Source organism: Anopheles merus, chromosome 2R, assembly GCF_017562075.2.
Source record: "Anopheles merus strain MAF chromosome 2R, AmerM5.1, whole genome shotgun sequence".
Classification (NCBI taxonomy): Eukaryota; Metazoa; Arthropoda; class Insecta; order Diptera; family Culicidae; genus Anopheles; species Anopheles merus.
The window spans coordinates 4,422,337-4,436,654 of NC_054082.1; the positions used below are offsets into that span (position 1 = coordinate 4,422,337).

The 14,318-nt window shown below is 47.5% G+C and overlaps 1 protein-coding gene across 1 annotated transcript; it reads right to left on the reverse strand.

Annotated features, from left to right (window-relative positions):
* Window positions 1-826: 826 nt before the first annotated feature.
* LOC121587857 (BCL2/adenovirus E1B 19 kDa protein-interacting protein 3) lies at window positions 827-14,067 on the reverse strand. Its single transcript, XM_041905076.1, has 5 exons — window positions 12,842-14,067; window positions 3,303-3,694; window positions 2,392-2,462; window positions 2,129-2,302; window positions 827-2,044 (listed from the first exon to the last, which is right to left on the reverse strand). Exons 1-5 carry the CDS (start codon window positions 12,960-12,962, stop codon window positions 1,993-1,995), a joined length of 810 nt encoding a protein of 269 aa, XP_041761010.1. The 5' UTR covers window positions 12,963-14,067; the 3' UTR covers window positions 827-1,992.
* Window positions 14,068-14,318: the final 251 nt, after the last annotated feature.

Here is a 14,318-nt window from a genome sequence, read left to right on the forward strand (position 1 = left end):
ACGTTTTCACAATAAGCGATCATCCAGTTGTTCGTTTTTTCTCATATTTATTTCATTATTTCATGTGTATAATGCTTAAGGAATAATACAAAGTAATGGTCGTTTGAATTACAAATACCAATTAGTGTTGTATGGGGATCCCCTTCCTACGCTTCCTAGCGAAATGATGGCCATCAAATATGTTCACGCTGGCATCGGGAGATGAATCCGCAGATTCAGTAAAGGTGTGTGTGGGTGTTTGTGTGATGTTAATCAAGATGTTTGACGCAGATTTGATAGACGAAGATACGCAGGATACGTAGCAAACAAAGCGACACAATCAAAACAATAGAGTTTTAAGCAAGCAATATAAATATTAATCATCCTGATACTGTCTAAGTATGTTAAGTAAAACATAAAAATTAATAAACGATTTTTAAACGCACGAATCAAGCTCGAATCCCCAACGGTCCGGCGCAACGGCCCCTTGCGTAGCGACGGTTTCAAACGAAACTGCTCGAGCAGATGGTTCGTGTCGACAGTGCCACTGCTCGACTACTTCCATCGACTTCCGCTAGATGCCGCCCGCGCGAATCGACAACCGAGCCCGCTAGGTGGCGCTACCGTTCGGGATAGAAAAAAATTACGATAAAAACGTGCGACATTTTAAGAAAGAAGAAAAAACGTACAGAAACTATTAAAAAAATGGTTATAAAGTATAACAAGCGGTAGCTAATTTATAAAAGAAAATCAAGCTCAACATTCGAAAAGCAATATCCTGTCGCGACAATATCCGCGCGCGCGTTCCGTTTCCGGTCGGTATGTGTATACGTGTTCTTAATTCTACTCCTGCTCTCTCTCTCTCTCTCTCTCTCTCTTGGCCTGTCGCTTTTGTAAGCGGCTCGTGTCGTTGCTGTGCGTTGCTGTGGTATGTGGGAATCAAAACCACCTGCAAACACACACACAAGCACAACACGGCTAAAAACTGTCCGCTACATAATGTATGAAAAAATGGAATTTTACTCGAATGGATTACATTGCTTCCGTACACACACTCCCTCTCTATCCATGATCGTTATATCAAATCAAATCTACTGTGTCGCTCCAAACGCCACCCTCTTGACACATGGCCCTTGACGGAAATCGTTCGAAATCTTACTTCTTGTTCCCCTTCCTCAATGCGCACACACACCGCTCCAGACTCCCGTGGCCAGTATAATCTCTTTCATTTTCTGATTGTTTCCTCATAAAGCTAACATCCTCTCCATCCTCTTCTCTATATTCACCTAATGCACGCGGTTGATCACCGCTTCGCTTTATCTCTCACTTCCTCCTCTAGAATTGAAGCCTATCGAAAGAAATACACTCAACTTTCCCTCTATCGCCATCGAATCGTCTAACTGAATGTCTGCTGACACCTGGTGCCCCCGTGGTCCGTCCGAATTTCACTCCATCCTAGCTAAAACGTGTTCAAATTCTTGCGTTCGTTTTGGTTTAATCACACATTTTCCTCTACCATAAGATTCTTCCACGCGAAAGTGCGGGCTTCTACGATTGATCTTCGCTACTCCTTCCTCTCTTTCATCCTCTAATGCTCCACACATATAACCATGATTTTGGCCAACTATCCTCCTCCATCAGTGTCGTCTGCTGCGTAAAGCACGCCCCTTCTCTTTCGCTGCTTAAAATTGAGACGCTGAACCTGGATGATATAACCCACTAACCAATCTGATTTCCTCGAATGTGATTACAAAATAAATGCGTTCTACTGCACTACACTTTCACACACAGTACAGCAGTGTTATTGGGGAACTGCGCTGCTGGTGTGGGTTGTTAGAATGTCTCCTGCATTGAAGCCAATTTCAGGGTAAAGTTACTATTATCGTCAGCACAGAAACACACACACGCATACGCTCGTAATACGGATCAACTACACAGTGCGTTTTCCCAAACAAGCGACGACGACGACTCCAAATTGCGTTTCGTCGGTTCGAGTTGCATTCGGGTGCAACATTACTCGATCGAGACGCGAGTTAGCAACAAACCTCGTTTCTGTAGCCAGGCGCTGGAATAAAAACCAAAACGAATCACACGTTAGCATTCATCCGCTTAAGCTCCCATGCCTCCAAATAACTTTAAAAAAACTCACCCAATGCCTGCACCCAGCAGCAGCGACAGGACGTTCGTCAGCACGATCGAGTATAGAAACTCTCGCGAGAACAGGGAATTCTTCCCAACACGGACCTGCCGTATTGAGTAGCCGGCGTGGATGGGTTTGTTTCGCTCTTCCTGCGTCTGATTGGGATGTTCAAATTTCCAGTCTCTGTGAAAGGCAGACAGACAGACGCAAAAGTGTTTCCATTAGATTAGCAGCAGAGAATTACACGCGCGCGCGCGTCAATTGACACTCACTTTGGAGGTTGCTGATCCGGCCGACTGCTCCAATCCCACACCCAGTCTGTGTCTTTCACAATGTCACCGTCCTGTAAAAAAAGAAAAACAATCAATTATTACGCTTCATTTCATCCGGTTTGGCTACAGCAATATCGTGCTCGTTCGTGCTGTCCGTGTCCCGCCAATTCTATCAGCGCCCGCACAACGTTATGCAATTCTAATAAATTCTCAGTTAATTAGCAAGATTATCGCAAACATAGGCTACGACAGGAACGTGATCCCCTTCGTTCGTTTGAAGGGTGCTGTGTATCGCCAACTTGTGCCAGGGACTGTGTGGCTGGGCAGAACGAAAGTTGACGCAACAACAACAACACCATTTACATCTGTCGATATAAAACAACTGATAGCACCACAAAGCAATTAGAGAGCATGTCGATACATCCATATTGTGTTGCAGCACCATTCGAGACCGTTTGGAGTAGAAACAATCGCTTTGAAAACTTCCAACTGAAGGTCGCCAATTTCCCTCAAACTAATATGGATTCCCTCATTTTGCATTCTAACAGCTCCGTTGCGCTTGAAATCTATCTCCCTCCCCCGACAGCTTTGTTACGCTCCAGTTGACCGCAAACAAAACCTCGCCACGAATCTGATTCGGCGGATGATGTTACCAAATGGTTGAAAACCAAAAAACAAAACCACCAAAAACAATGCCACACCGCAACCGAAAGGCCTCTCACATTACGTCAACCAACCCAACGGGCAGGCAGGTGCGTGAATGTGTGTGTGTGTGTGCGTTTTGGGGGGTTGAGTTTCCGTTTGACATTTGAAATGTCGCCCCATTCACCTCGCATTGACACTCTCTCTCTCTCTGCCCACAGCATCCGATTATCAAACCGTACACGCTCTGCACGAAGCGTTAGCGTTACCTTGTTGACGTAGTTGATGTAGACATTCCGGAGATCTTCCTCGGTGGCGGCCAGCTCCGTGTTTGGACTGTTGGGCGGTGATTTGGGACTTCCGCGGGGCGAGTTTTTGCGCGTACTCGTCAGCGACGCGACCCGGCTCGATTCCTTCGACTCGTCGCGCTGAGCCTCCCGCAGCAGTCTTATGTATTCTTCGACCGAGGCAAACGCCAGCGGTGTCGTCCGGTCCGGACTTTTCGTGCCAACAGCACCGGCCAGCATCGTGGTGCCGGTGGGGACGAAATTGTTGCTACTTCCACCACCAACAACAGCAGCGGTGGTTCCTGCGCCTACTAATCCGCTCGTCGCTCCTGCTCCACCCGTGTTTGTGTTCGATGACAGCTCGATCCAGGACTCTGCGCGTAAATGTAAACAAGAGAAATGTGGAGATTAAAGCATGACGACAAACCAACACAAAAAAAAAAACAAAATGAAGAAGCAAAGAAATGGCAAATGCGAGTAACGTTGCGCAAACCGGGAAGATGGGAATTATAATTGTGCAACCTTTTTCCCCTCCGGCCGTACGATCGGATCGGATGTGGAGGAGCCCCCACAACAGGTGTGACCTTGAAACATTGGCAACAACGCCACCAACATCATCCATTTTGTGTTTTTATCCACATTTTCTTCTTCATCCCCTGATTCGTGAAACGCGGGAGCGGCATTTCGCTCACAATCCCAGCCACGAATGCGCTTTGCCCCAGCTCAAGGTCTACAGCGTCGTCGTCCCCCAGCGTTGTCGAGCTCGGTTCGTTGTGTTTTGTTGTTGCATTTCGTTTAGTTTCACGTTTTGTTGCCCCTGTTAGTGTGTGTGTGTGTGATTTGCCGTTAGGCTAAGCCGAAGGGCAACACACAAATTAATATTTATCACGAAGAAGCGCGCAGCGCGCTGGTTAAGCAGCTCGTTTCCTTCTCCTCCACTGCCCGGTCAGGTCAGCTCGGAATACTGATTAGTGTGTGCTGGGGTGTCGTGCACTCAGAGCACCAGAACACTGCTGGAAGTACGAACGATACGGAAGGATGGAAGGGGAGAGCTCCGTTGGAGGATGAATGGTTTGGATAGACAATGTACCATTAGAGTTTGCGCATCGGATACACTTCAATGCCCAAATGCGCTAGAACACGCGTCGTCCGCCACACAACGACACCCTTTGTAATGGTGGAATCGTTCGTTAGAGTGCAGCAAGCGAGGAACCCTGCTCAAGACGATCATCCCTCTTCGACACCGGCACTGGTTGTATTGGGGCATTGTTTGCTAAACTATTGGTAGCTAAACTTAGACACACAAACGCACACACTAAATGTAGGTCATCTCCATGGAACTTATTTCAAGAACTTAAAACCCGCTCGCTCCATAACTCACCAATGGCCGTGGATGAATGTGCTCAGGGAAGAGCATCAAGTTCGTGGTTAGAAAAAAGAACAATGTGGCATTATGTTCAAAGCAACTTCAGTAAAATATTATTCCAAAATTCTTCGTCACCATCGCTGCCTTACCAATACCAGCTTCGTGAAGAAGTCACACACTAATCTACAACCCCCTCCAAATTCGAACAAAATTTGGTAAACAAATAGACAGGCCTAACAACCTCACTAACACTAACACAGCTTTATCCATGATCCCCTACTACTGCTACCTACTCTTCTATGCCACGCGAGTTTCACGTGCATTCCAATGTGAAGGTAGGCCGAAACCAAAAAGCATCAAGAAACAAACACCGTACAACCAATAAATAAATCCCAGCTCAACCTCCAACAACACGATTCTATAAGGAAATCGCATCATACACACACATACACCCTCCACTGGCGGAAAGAGGAAAAACACATACAATCGCCATCTGGATTTGTCGCCTATCCGCTGTTTCATTAGACTTTAGTAATTGTGTTTACTCACGAGGCCTGTAATTAACCCGTTTTTTTTATATCGCGATGCACACGGCTGCGTGGCTCGTAAACGATATTTACCATCTGCTTTATTACGTGACCACGTTGGCCACGATCAGACGTGATAGTTTTGTTTCCACACAAACTGTTGGTTTTATTCCTGGTTCAATATTATTGTTTTTTCTACACTTTAATCAAAACAAAGCTACTGTACAATTCAACCAGCAATAGTCAAGTACCTATAGTTTCTATAGGTTGCATACAACTCGAACTTCAACTTGAAATTCAAACATCTCGAGACTCTTAAGGTCATCAAACAGGGCTGATAACACGCCACCGCTGCTGCCTTCATAGAACGCAGTAAATGGAAACACAACAAAAGTAATATCTTAAGTACCGCTTCACAACCCCCACTGCCGACGCTGCCGAACCAAAAGAGAAAGAACCAAACAAATAGCTCGATTGTGCGCTAAAATAACACCTTCTATGTATGTTGGAGGCAGTGCAGTGAGGTGGTATAGCGTGTTGTTTTCCTTTAGCACCTTATTCCCTTCCAGCACTGCATTGGCGGCACCATCGGGGGACACAAAGCGACGTAAACAAAGTAGAACAGAGGTAAATATTCCCTCTACCCTTTGACGGGAGTATACGAAGCTACAAGAACTCGTACACACTACCAGCTCAAGGGAAGACGTCAGCCAGCCAATGTACCACAAACCGCATCATCCAGCACCGTTCCGAGGGGAGTTTACGTTCCCTTTCCCCCAGCGTCTATGACGTCAATTGCACACCGCCGACGTGGTGGTGCACAACAGACACCATAATATGCCAATCCGTTCGACCCCAGTCGAAGACGCAAGGAAACACACATCCTTCCCAGTGTGACGGGAGCAACGATGGAAAACACGTCAATGACCATCGATGCATGCGTGTTGTCTATCGCACGGAATAAGAGAAGCAAAAGCAAACCAGGACAACAAAGACCATTTTCCTTGTTGTCTGGTCGTAAAAAAAACTCGCCATGAAAAGTTCAGTTCAATTGGGATGTCTTTGTCCTACATTCCAGGGCCACCAGCCTCGTCGACAAAGTGGAGACTGCGCATACAAATTTCTTCGCATGAAGCGACTGGATGCACTTTTCATTAAGCAAAAAAAAATCCCGATTCCCGTATGTTGTCGCAACCTATTAATAAATCGTCTAATCACAGCCGAAACTTCCACTCTCTTTCTGTGAATGAATGAACGGAAAGAAAAGGTACATCCCAAGTAAATTCTAGGCAACACGCCAAACCATCCTAGTGTGTTCGTGATGTGGGGGAATACCCTTTATTGTCGCCAGCCACGAAACAAACAAATCACTGCGCGCATTGCACGTTTGCACGTTTGATTGCAAATGCGCTTTCGTGTGCTCACATTAGCACGTACGCCAGGGAGCCAGCCAAGGAAGCCAATGCGGCGCTTGTGGCGTTGTGTTGGCGTAGGTCAAGCTTGATCCCATCCACCCCCACACGGACATCAGCGCGCGCAAGAGGCAATAACCGCCTTGCCTGGCCGTGAGTGTAGGGAGCAACCATGTGTGCCATTTCTACACCTCTCGAGAGTAAATCATTCCTTCTTTTTTTTCTGCCACTTCGGTGCTTCCGTGATCACGTCCACGATGTACGGACACTGCACTGAGGGATTAGAAACAAGTTAGTGAAACGGCCCACCACCAGGAGGCAGCAACAACACACCGGCAGTTCAGCGCTACTGGCCGTTGTCTAGACTGATGGTGCGCTCGCGAGCAAGTTTAATTACAAAACAAACCGCACCCCCCGGTCGTCCCGGCCCCGATGCCGATAAGTTCAAGGAAACATAGACTGGCAGTTCAACACAGCACGTCCAGCGCTACTACCACGTTGTGCCAGTGCCTGGATGCATGCGTGGATCACACCGCATCACACCGTGGATCACAAGTTATTGCATTCTAATCTTTCTAATCCTGCCAGACTGCGAAGGTGACGGTGAAAAGCCAGACTGAAATTGAAGGTGGGGGTTATGAACTACAGTTCCATCGAGTCATTAAATGAATCGATTGATTATGAACCGTTCCATAGTCATGCAGCCCCTGTCGGCACACCATCGTATGAGAGATGGCGCAGAGATGGATGTATGACATTGAGACAAGGTGTTGCTGACCCAAGCGCGAACTTCGGCGTGATGTAGTGATGAGTAAAGTTGGCAAAAATCCGGAGGCGAATCCTTTATGACTCCAAAAAATTGGGACCTACGTCCTACCTACGAGACGTCCAGCGTCGTAGTCGGAATCATTCGGAATCACAGACGGGGTCATCCAGAGTCGGAGTCGGAGTTATCTGGGGTCAGAGTTGAGGTCATGCAGAGTCGGAGTCGGAGACATCCAGAGTCTTAGTCGGAGTCATCCGGAGTCGAAATCAGCCGGAGTAACAGTCGGAGTCATCTGGAGTCGCAATCGAGGTCATCCAGAGTCGGAGTCGGAGATATCAGAAGTTGCCGGTGGAGTCATCCTGAGCCAACCCCTGAGCCGACTCCATCTCCATCCGTCTTCAACTCTAGATAACTCCAACTCTGGGTGGAACCGAATTTGCTGGAGTTGGAATCGGACTACCAATAATCAAAGTCGGAGTCATGGAAGCACATCCAGACAGCACATCACTAGATATGTCGCATCGATTTCATGACGTAAATTAACGGAAACGCATCCGGCAAGCAGGCGTAGTTAATTAATTACTACGCTTCGATTGAACCAATCCACCATCATCCCGTTCGGACGATTACTCTCACACCTTCTTGTACGTAGTTTAAGCTTTAATTTCCATGCACCACATGCTGATGATGATGATGGGTTTGCACCTCTTCCAATGACTGTGCGCTGCAGCTCTCCGTTGCACTTGTGAAGTAAATGACACAAACATAAATCAATTGCCATTGCAGTTGCACGCCCATTTTTCTCATCCCCTCCCTTATTAATGAGACATTAGCACAATTAAGGAAATTGACCGTATTAGCTTACTCATCACTCCCTTTTTTATGCTGCTCTGACCAATTGCACAGAATAATTATAATTAATTTGGTGCAGTTCATTGCTTGTGTGTTTACACAAGAGTTTTTGCGAGTAACTGGACTGGGCACTCTTCGAGACAAATCAAATGGAAAAGCGTTCTCTATGCTCTCCTGCAATGGTGTTTACATTCCATTCATCGTACGATCAATCGATTGGGGCCTTCAAATCAAACGCATATGAAACGCTTCTTCTCACACCTTCCCCCCCCCCCTCGATGTGGAAAATGTAACACCAACTCAACGACGCATCGACGCACTTTTGGAGCCGTAGGTAGGCACAAGGCAACACTCGTTGCAAGACACACATTACCACACATTACCACCACCCGATCCCCACTCGCACTCACAATTCACAGCGGTATGCGCTTCTTCAAATGTGTGTTGACCTCATTTTCAAACCACCACCAGTCACACAAAAAACTCAAATTGTAAAACAAAACAAACTAGCCAACGCTTTACTCAGTTCAATTCCCCCATCCTTGGTCGGTATTGATGGAGGTTTTCTATGTTTTTTTTTCTTCTGTGGCGGTTATCTACCTCCATCGACCAACGGAAGGCGCGAAGTACGTGAAACAACAACACCATATGAAACCATACAACAACAAAAACCCACCGACGACTTAAGAAAACGAACGTAACATCAACAAACTGCCCAAAAAGAAACGAACCTCCACCACCTTTTCTTTATCAGTGTAGAGCCAGTTGCGTTGGGGTGGCCGCCTACCGCTCGTCTTATTTGGAGGGTCCACCAAGACTGGACAAGTGAAACTAACAGCAAGAGGACACACACTCAAAACGCAAACGTCTCGCTGGTCTCGCTCGAAGCGTAACCGCTATCAATGTACACACATACACCGTTTTCTTCTTTTTACTAGCGCCTTGCAAAATGGACATTTGCGAAGTAGAGCGCCGTGGGTGAATTAGCGATTTTCCTTCCCGCTTCCAAAACACTCTTTCCTCCGTGAAGGAGAGCCGACAATAAATCTCTGTCCCGTCTAGACTCGGCTGGACCGACCGAGGGACCTGATCTCGTATACAAATAAATGTACAAACTCTCACAAGCTCGCCACACAAACAACAATGCACCGTCCTACTCCTCGTCCCTTTCATCACCCAGCAAGGAGCATGGGGTGCATTCGCCCATCAGCCAAACGATTAATGCGTGATAAGGGATGGGGGCAAGCAATTCCGCCATTACCGCACTCTGCATTGCACTGCAGCTGCAATTTGCACCGGAGATTATTAAAATCCAACCTAACAACAACACCAGCTCCCGTGTCCGGGGTGACTCAGGTGTGTGGGTATGTGCTCGGTCGAGAGGCAAACTGACCGTCACAGATTCGTCGCAGTTTCTTTCAAAACAACACACGCTGGTGGAAGGGGAGGGGGCTGGGCCAGGTGTCACGGCATCCATCAACAACGCCACCGAATGCCGCGCAAAATGGGAAGGAGACGACGCTTCCTTGAGTGGTGGCATTGTGTTGTGTTGGAGAACGTGGCGGAACATTCGCTGATGATGGTGATGATGATGATGTCCCACTTTTATTGACCATTTGAACGTTTGTCATCTGGGTTAATATTGACTGACGATGGCGAGACTGGTGTTTGTGTGTGTGTGTAGCACAGAGCAAGGCGACATTATTGCAGAACAAGATCAAACACGATCAAATTGAGGAGCAGCGTTTTCCAATCTCTGTTTCCACTCATCGAAATTGTAGGCAAATTTTACGTTAAAAAATAGAGTGTTTTGACGCAATCAACGATTCTACCCCACCACTGGCTTTTGATAACGGATGACCCACATTGCAACGGGACAGACTGCATCAAATGGCGCTTATCATTAAAAACGTGCTTTTGTTTCGTTGCATTCGCACACGAATTCCGTCCAGAAGGTGCCACAATAAAAAACGGGCCCAAAATGCCCCCTTCTCGTCGCAGGCCTACGTTAATCTTTCTGCTTGTTTACACAGCGTTACAACTACGTCGTCAGGGGTCTATTTTTGGGGTTTCCCTCTTCAGAGCGTGTGCCGTTGCATTCATTGCCGGTATCAAATGCTCGTAGGTCGTGTTTACGTCCAAAATTAAACCAATTCCTACTAATCATGCAATAAAAATAACCCTCCCTCCCCCAACAGGTACAATCAATTCGGTTTCTATTGGCGCTAAAAATTGCGCCTCTAAGTCCTCGGTTGGCGCATCATCATCATCATCGGCGCAAGTTCATTCACCGATCGTGCACACGATACGAACACACACACACACAGAAACACAGCTGCACTGCATGCTTAGTGCAATTGGCAATGGAGCAAATGCAACCCAGTTTCCGGTTTTTGGTGCGTTTGGTACGGAGCGTTGCACACACTTGCAGTACACGCCAGTGTGTTTGTGTCAGAGTAAGCCGTGGCGCAATGGAAAACAAAAACATATACGCTTGTAAATCATCCAAACCGGGTTGATGGGGCGCGGGTTGGTCTGCGCAAAAAAGTGCATAAACACATAAACAGACATAAAAACGGCGCTGGCAGAGCAGTTCAACATATGGCTCTCGCCGAGCTGGCACATTTGCTAATTTTAAATGCTTTCCTTTTTAAAGCGTCTTTTGTTTGTGGTGATTCAGCTGGAAAGTTGGTGGCAAAGTGTGAAGCGACCAGAACAGAAATCGATCAGTAGAAACAAAACAAAGAGAGTTCCGTTTGTGTCAATGTTCGTTCTTCATAGATCGTTGATCGTTTTCCTGGTGAAGGGCCTAGACCGATTTCCTACTGGAACTGTGCAAACTGCAAGCATACAAGTACACAGCGGCATCTAGAAGAATCCTATTCGATTCTATAGCTTAATTCCCTTCTCTTCCTGATTCTACAGTCGAATTAGAAATTCGTCATCACAGCTGATCGTCAGCACAGACGATCGAGTCGATCATTGGAAAACCGTTTCCAACTACATCATCACCATCATCATCGCCGTCGTCGTACAACTCCCATCATCATTCGTCGGGTTAAAGCACATGATATCTTATCAGCAAACCATACGTAGCAGCCCTTAGCAGTGACCCGATCGAACCCGATCGAAAGACCCTTTTTTTATTCGCTTTTCGAACGCGTCAGCGACCACGGCGTAGAGCGAGAGACAGAGAGAGCAATAGCATCGAATCGTGTTTCGCTCTTATCGCGCGCCTTTGCCTCTCCCTCGCCTCCTGTTGGCATTGGAATCTTCTCCGCTCGCCCACAACAAACGAACCATTTGCATCACCCCGTTGCTCGATCGGCGAAAGTGTCTGGGCGGCCTTAGTTTTGCGCAACATTGCGCGACACCCAGGCGATGGGGATTGGAATGGAATGGTTGTGGTGAGGTGCCTGTGGTTTCTTATCGCTCCTCAACTCGCTTGTTTGTTTAATCTGCTTCTTTTCTCTTTTGTTCTATTGCTGCGAACGGTGTAATTAAGCAACAAGCACTTAATACTTTGTGTGTTTCTGATACTTACAGTTCAAATATTATTAATGTACGTACACAACAGCAAAACTACACTGCAACACTGTTGCTAACGATGTTGCCTGAATGTAATATCTTGCTTCGTTTGTGCACGCTTTTTCGCTGTTGATAATACGTGACCCAAATTCATTCCCCCATGTTTTGCATGTGACTCACTCTTACAAGCTACCGAAAGAACTCGAAAGGACTTCACACAGGATGTCAAACCCTGGCCGGTGTAAAAGCTCGAAACAGGTTTGACAAAGCAAAAGTGCCCTCTTGGTGTTCCCTCTTTTCGGTGGCTTCTTCACCGCTGTGAAGCCCAACCGAAACTGCTACCGGAAACCCAATTCAGGAGAGACAGAGCTCTGGGCACGAAACGTATTTGTTATCATGTTTTCCTACCAACCGAAGGTCATCGTCCCACTGAGTGAGTGGCTGTCGGACACCGTGCATTATCGTGCTCAGTAGACCATTGCCACCGTGTACTGGTTTTCCTCTTATCGCCGCTACACAGCTACAGCGACCGCGAAAGAAAAGAAAAAGGTATCGAAAACAACAGAAATAGAACAGGCGGAACCGGCGTTTTCGGCGTCGCCTGGTCGTCACACAGAAAACACGCGGCAAGTGCATTCCAATGGCCATTGCTGCCGGTGTGCGAGGCAAGGAGGCCGGCGGTTGGTTTCAATTTCTACTTTTTGCTAGATTCCCTATCAAGGCCCTCGTCGCAGAATCGCCAGCCGACCGTAACGACGACAACGATGAGATGAGTGTTAACTGACAACAAAGCATGCTTCACCGGCGCGGGGCCTACAAAAAAAAAAAACAAAATAGCGTTGCAAAGGGAGGCAAACACTCCCCCCCACAAACACACACACACATGCACACAGTGTTTGAACGCAATCGCCTACGACGCAATAAGGCATCGCCTCTCTCCCGGCGACGACGACGCACGTTCTGGTTGCGTGGGAAAAATTATTGATTGCGCCTTCCGTGATTGTGGGGAGAGCGGGGAAAGTCCGCTGATGCATTCGCGGCCAACCACCCACCCCACCCAGCTTACTTACCTCCCAGCTCTTCCGGACCCATCTTCGACAGCTGGCTGCTGGTGGACGTGGCCATTGTCGCCTTGGTGCTGCTGCTCAGCAGGCTGTTTTTATCGGTGGACAGATTTATCGTACGGAACATGCCTCTCTCCACGGGAAAGCGAGATCAAGTTCCCCCCTTTTTCCTCTCTGTGGCGTGATCCCTTTTTCCACTACACTACTCACACACACACGCACACAATAACGCTGTGTTTGGCTGTTGCTCGCTGCTCCAACTCCGCTCCAATCGTGAGTGCGCTGGTTTGGTGCTGTTTTGTAAACAAAGAACGCCAGCAAACGGACGCGTACGCTTCAAACCGTTGGCGTTTTCACCACCCCGAAAACGTTCGCGCGCTACGTCACGTAGGCCGCGCTGCAAAACAACAAACTCGGGCTCGGACCACTTTCGACTGCACGCACACACACTCGCGTACAACCCTGCACCGCGCTGGAAAGACAAAAGACTCTCACTCACACACGCGCACTGCACCCTCCAAGAGACGCACCTTTCGTGTAACCGCACTGCACACACACACGCACACACACGCACACACCGAACGACCGACGGCTTTGTTTACAACGTAATGGCGCAGGGCTTTTTCGTCAGCCAGCGGGAATCCAATACACACAGCTCGGTGCTCCGGATCCAAATTTTCCACCGCGTCACCTCGCACTCGCACTCCGGGATGGGGGAAAAAAACAAACTGCGCTTCCAAACACACACCCACGGAAGTATCGTGTGATTAATGCGTGCAATCTAAGGCAGGAGGTTCTCGGAAACGTAACGGCAATGTAAACAGCTGGCACACTATCACACGAGAGGGAAAAAAACGAACAACACTCGACTGATGCGCATTAAATGTGTGCGTTTTTAAAAGCTACTCTTCAACCTACACACCCCGACAGAGCTTCACTCCAATTTCCAAGATCGTTTTGGGTCTTCCGCAACCGACGCTTGTATCGTTTTTTATCAGCAAATGTTGATGTGATTTATCGCACAATAATCGTTTTAAATCATTCACCACACGAATTGGCTGGCGATTTTGTGTTCACTATCAAACAGCACGTCCAAGAAGCGAATCTTTGCTCATCTGGTCAACAAACGCCCTCTCTACTGCTTTTCGGTTGAATCCGCAGTGCGAAGATTTGCCGTTGAGCTGTTATTCTATGCCCCTATCTTCGTCACAATGATTTTTTGGACTCATTTCCGCGGTCGAGTGTGCACCTGTACGCTGTCACGGGCCAGGACAGTTTTGACCAGGCCTGAGCTGCTGATAGGCCCATAGTTCTCCGTTGAAGTGACATTTGACTGCAAGTGGAGCAAAGACATGAATTTTGCAAAAGTTTTGTTGGAAATTCACAAACTACACGTTTTTTACCAAGTGCAACAGCGGAAGATAAGAGATTATGCATCGAAAACTGTTTCCGGTATTTCTTTACGAGTGTTGTGTTTGGTTTC

Coding starts and splice junctions, on each gene's coding strand:
- LOC121587857 (XM_041905076.1), bottom strand. CDS start 12,962: ATGTTCCGTACGATAAATCTGTCCACCGATAAAAACAGCCTGCTGAGC. Junction 2,463..3,302: donor ACATCAACTACGTCAACAAG/GTAACGCTAACG, acceptor CTTTTTTTACAG/GACGGTGACATTGTGAAAGA. Junction 2,045..2,128: donor CTGCTGGGTGCAGGCATTGG/GTGAGTTTTTTT, acceptor TTTTTATTCCAG/CGCCTGGCTACAGAAACGAG.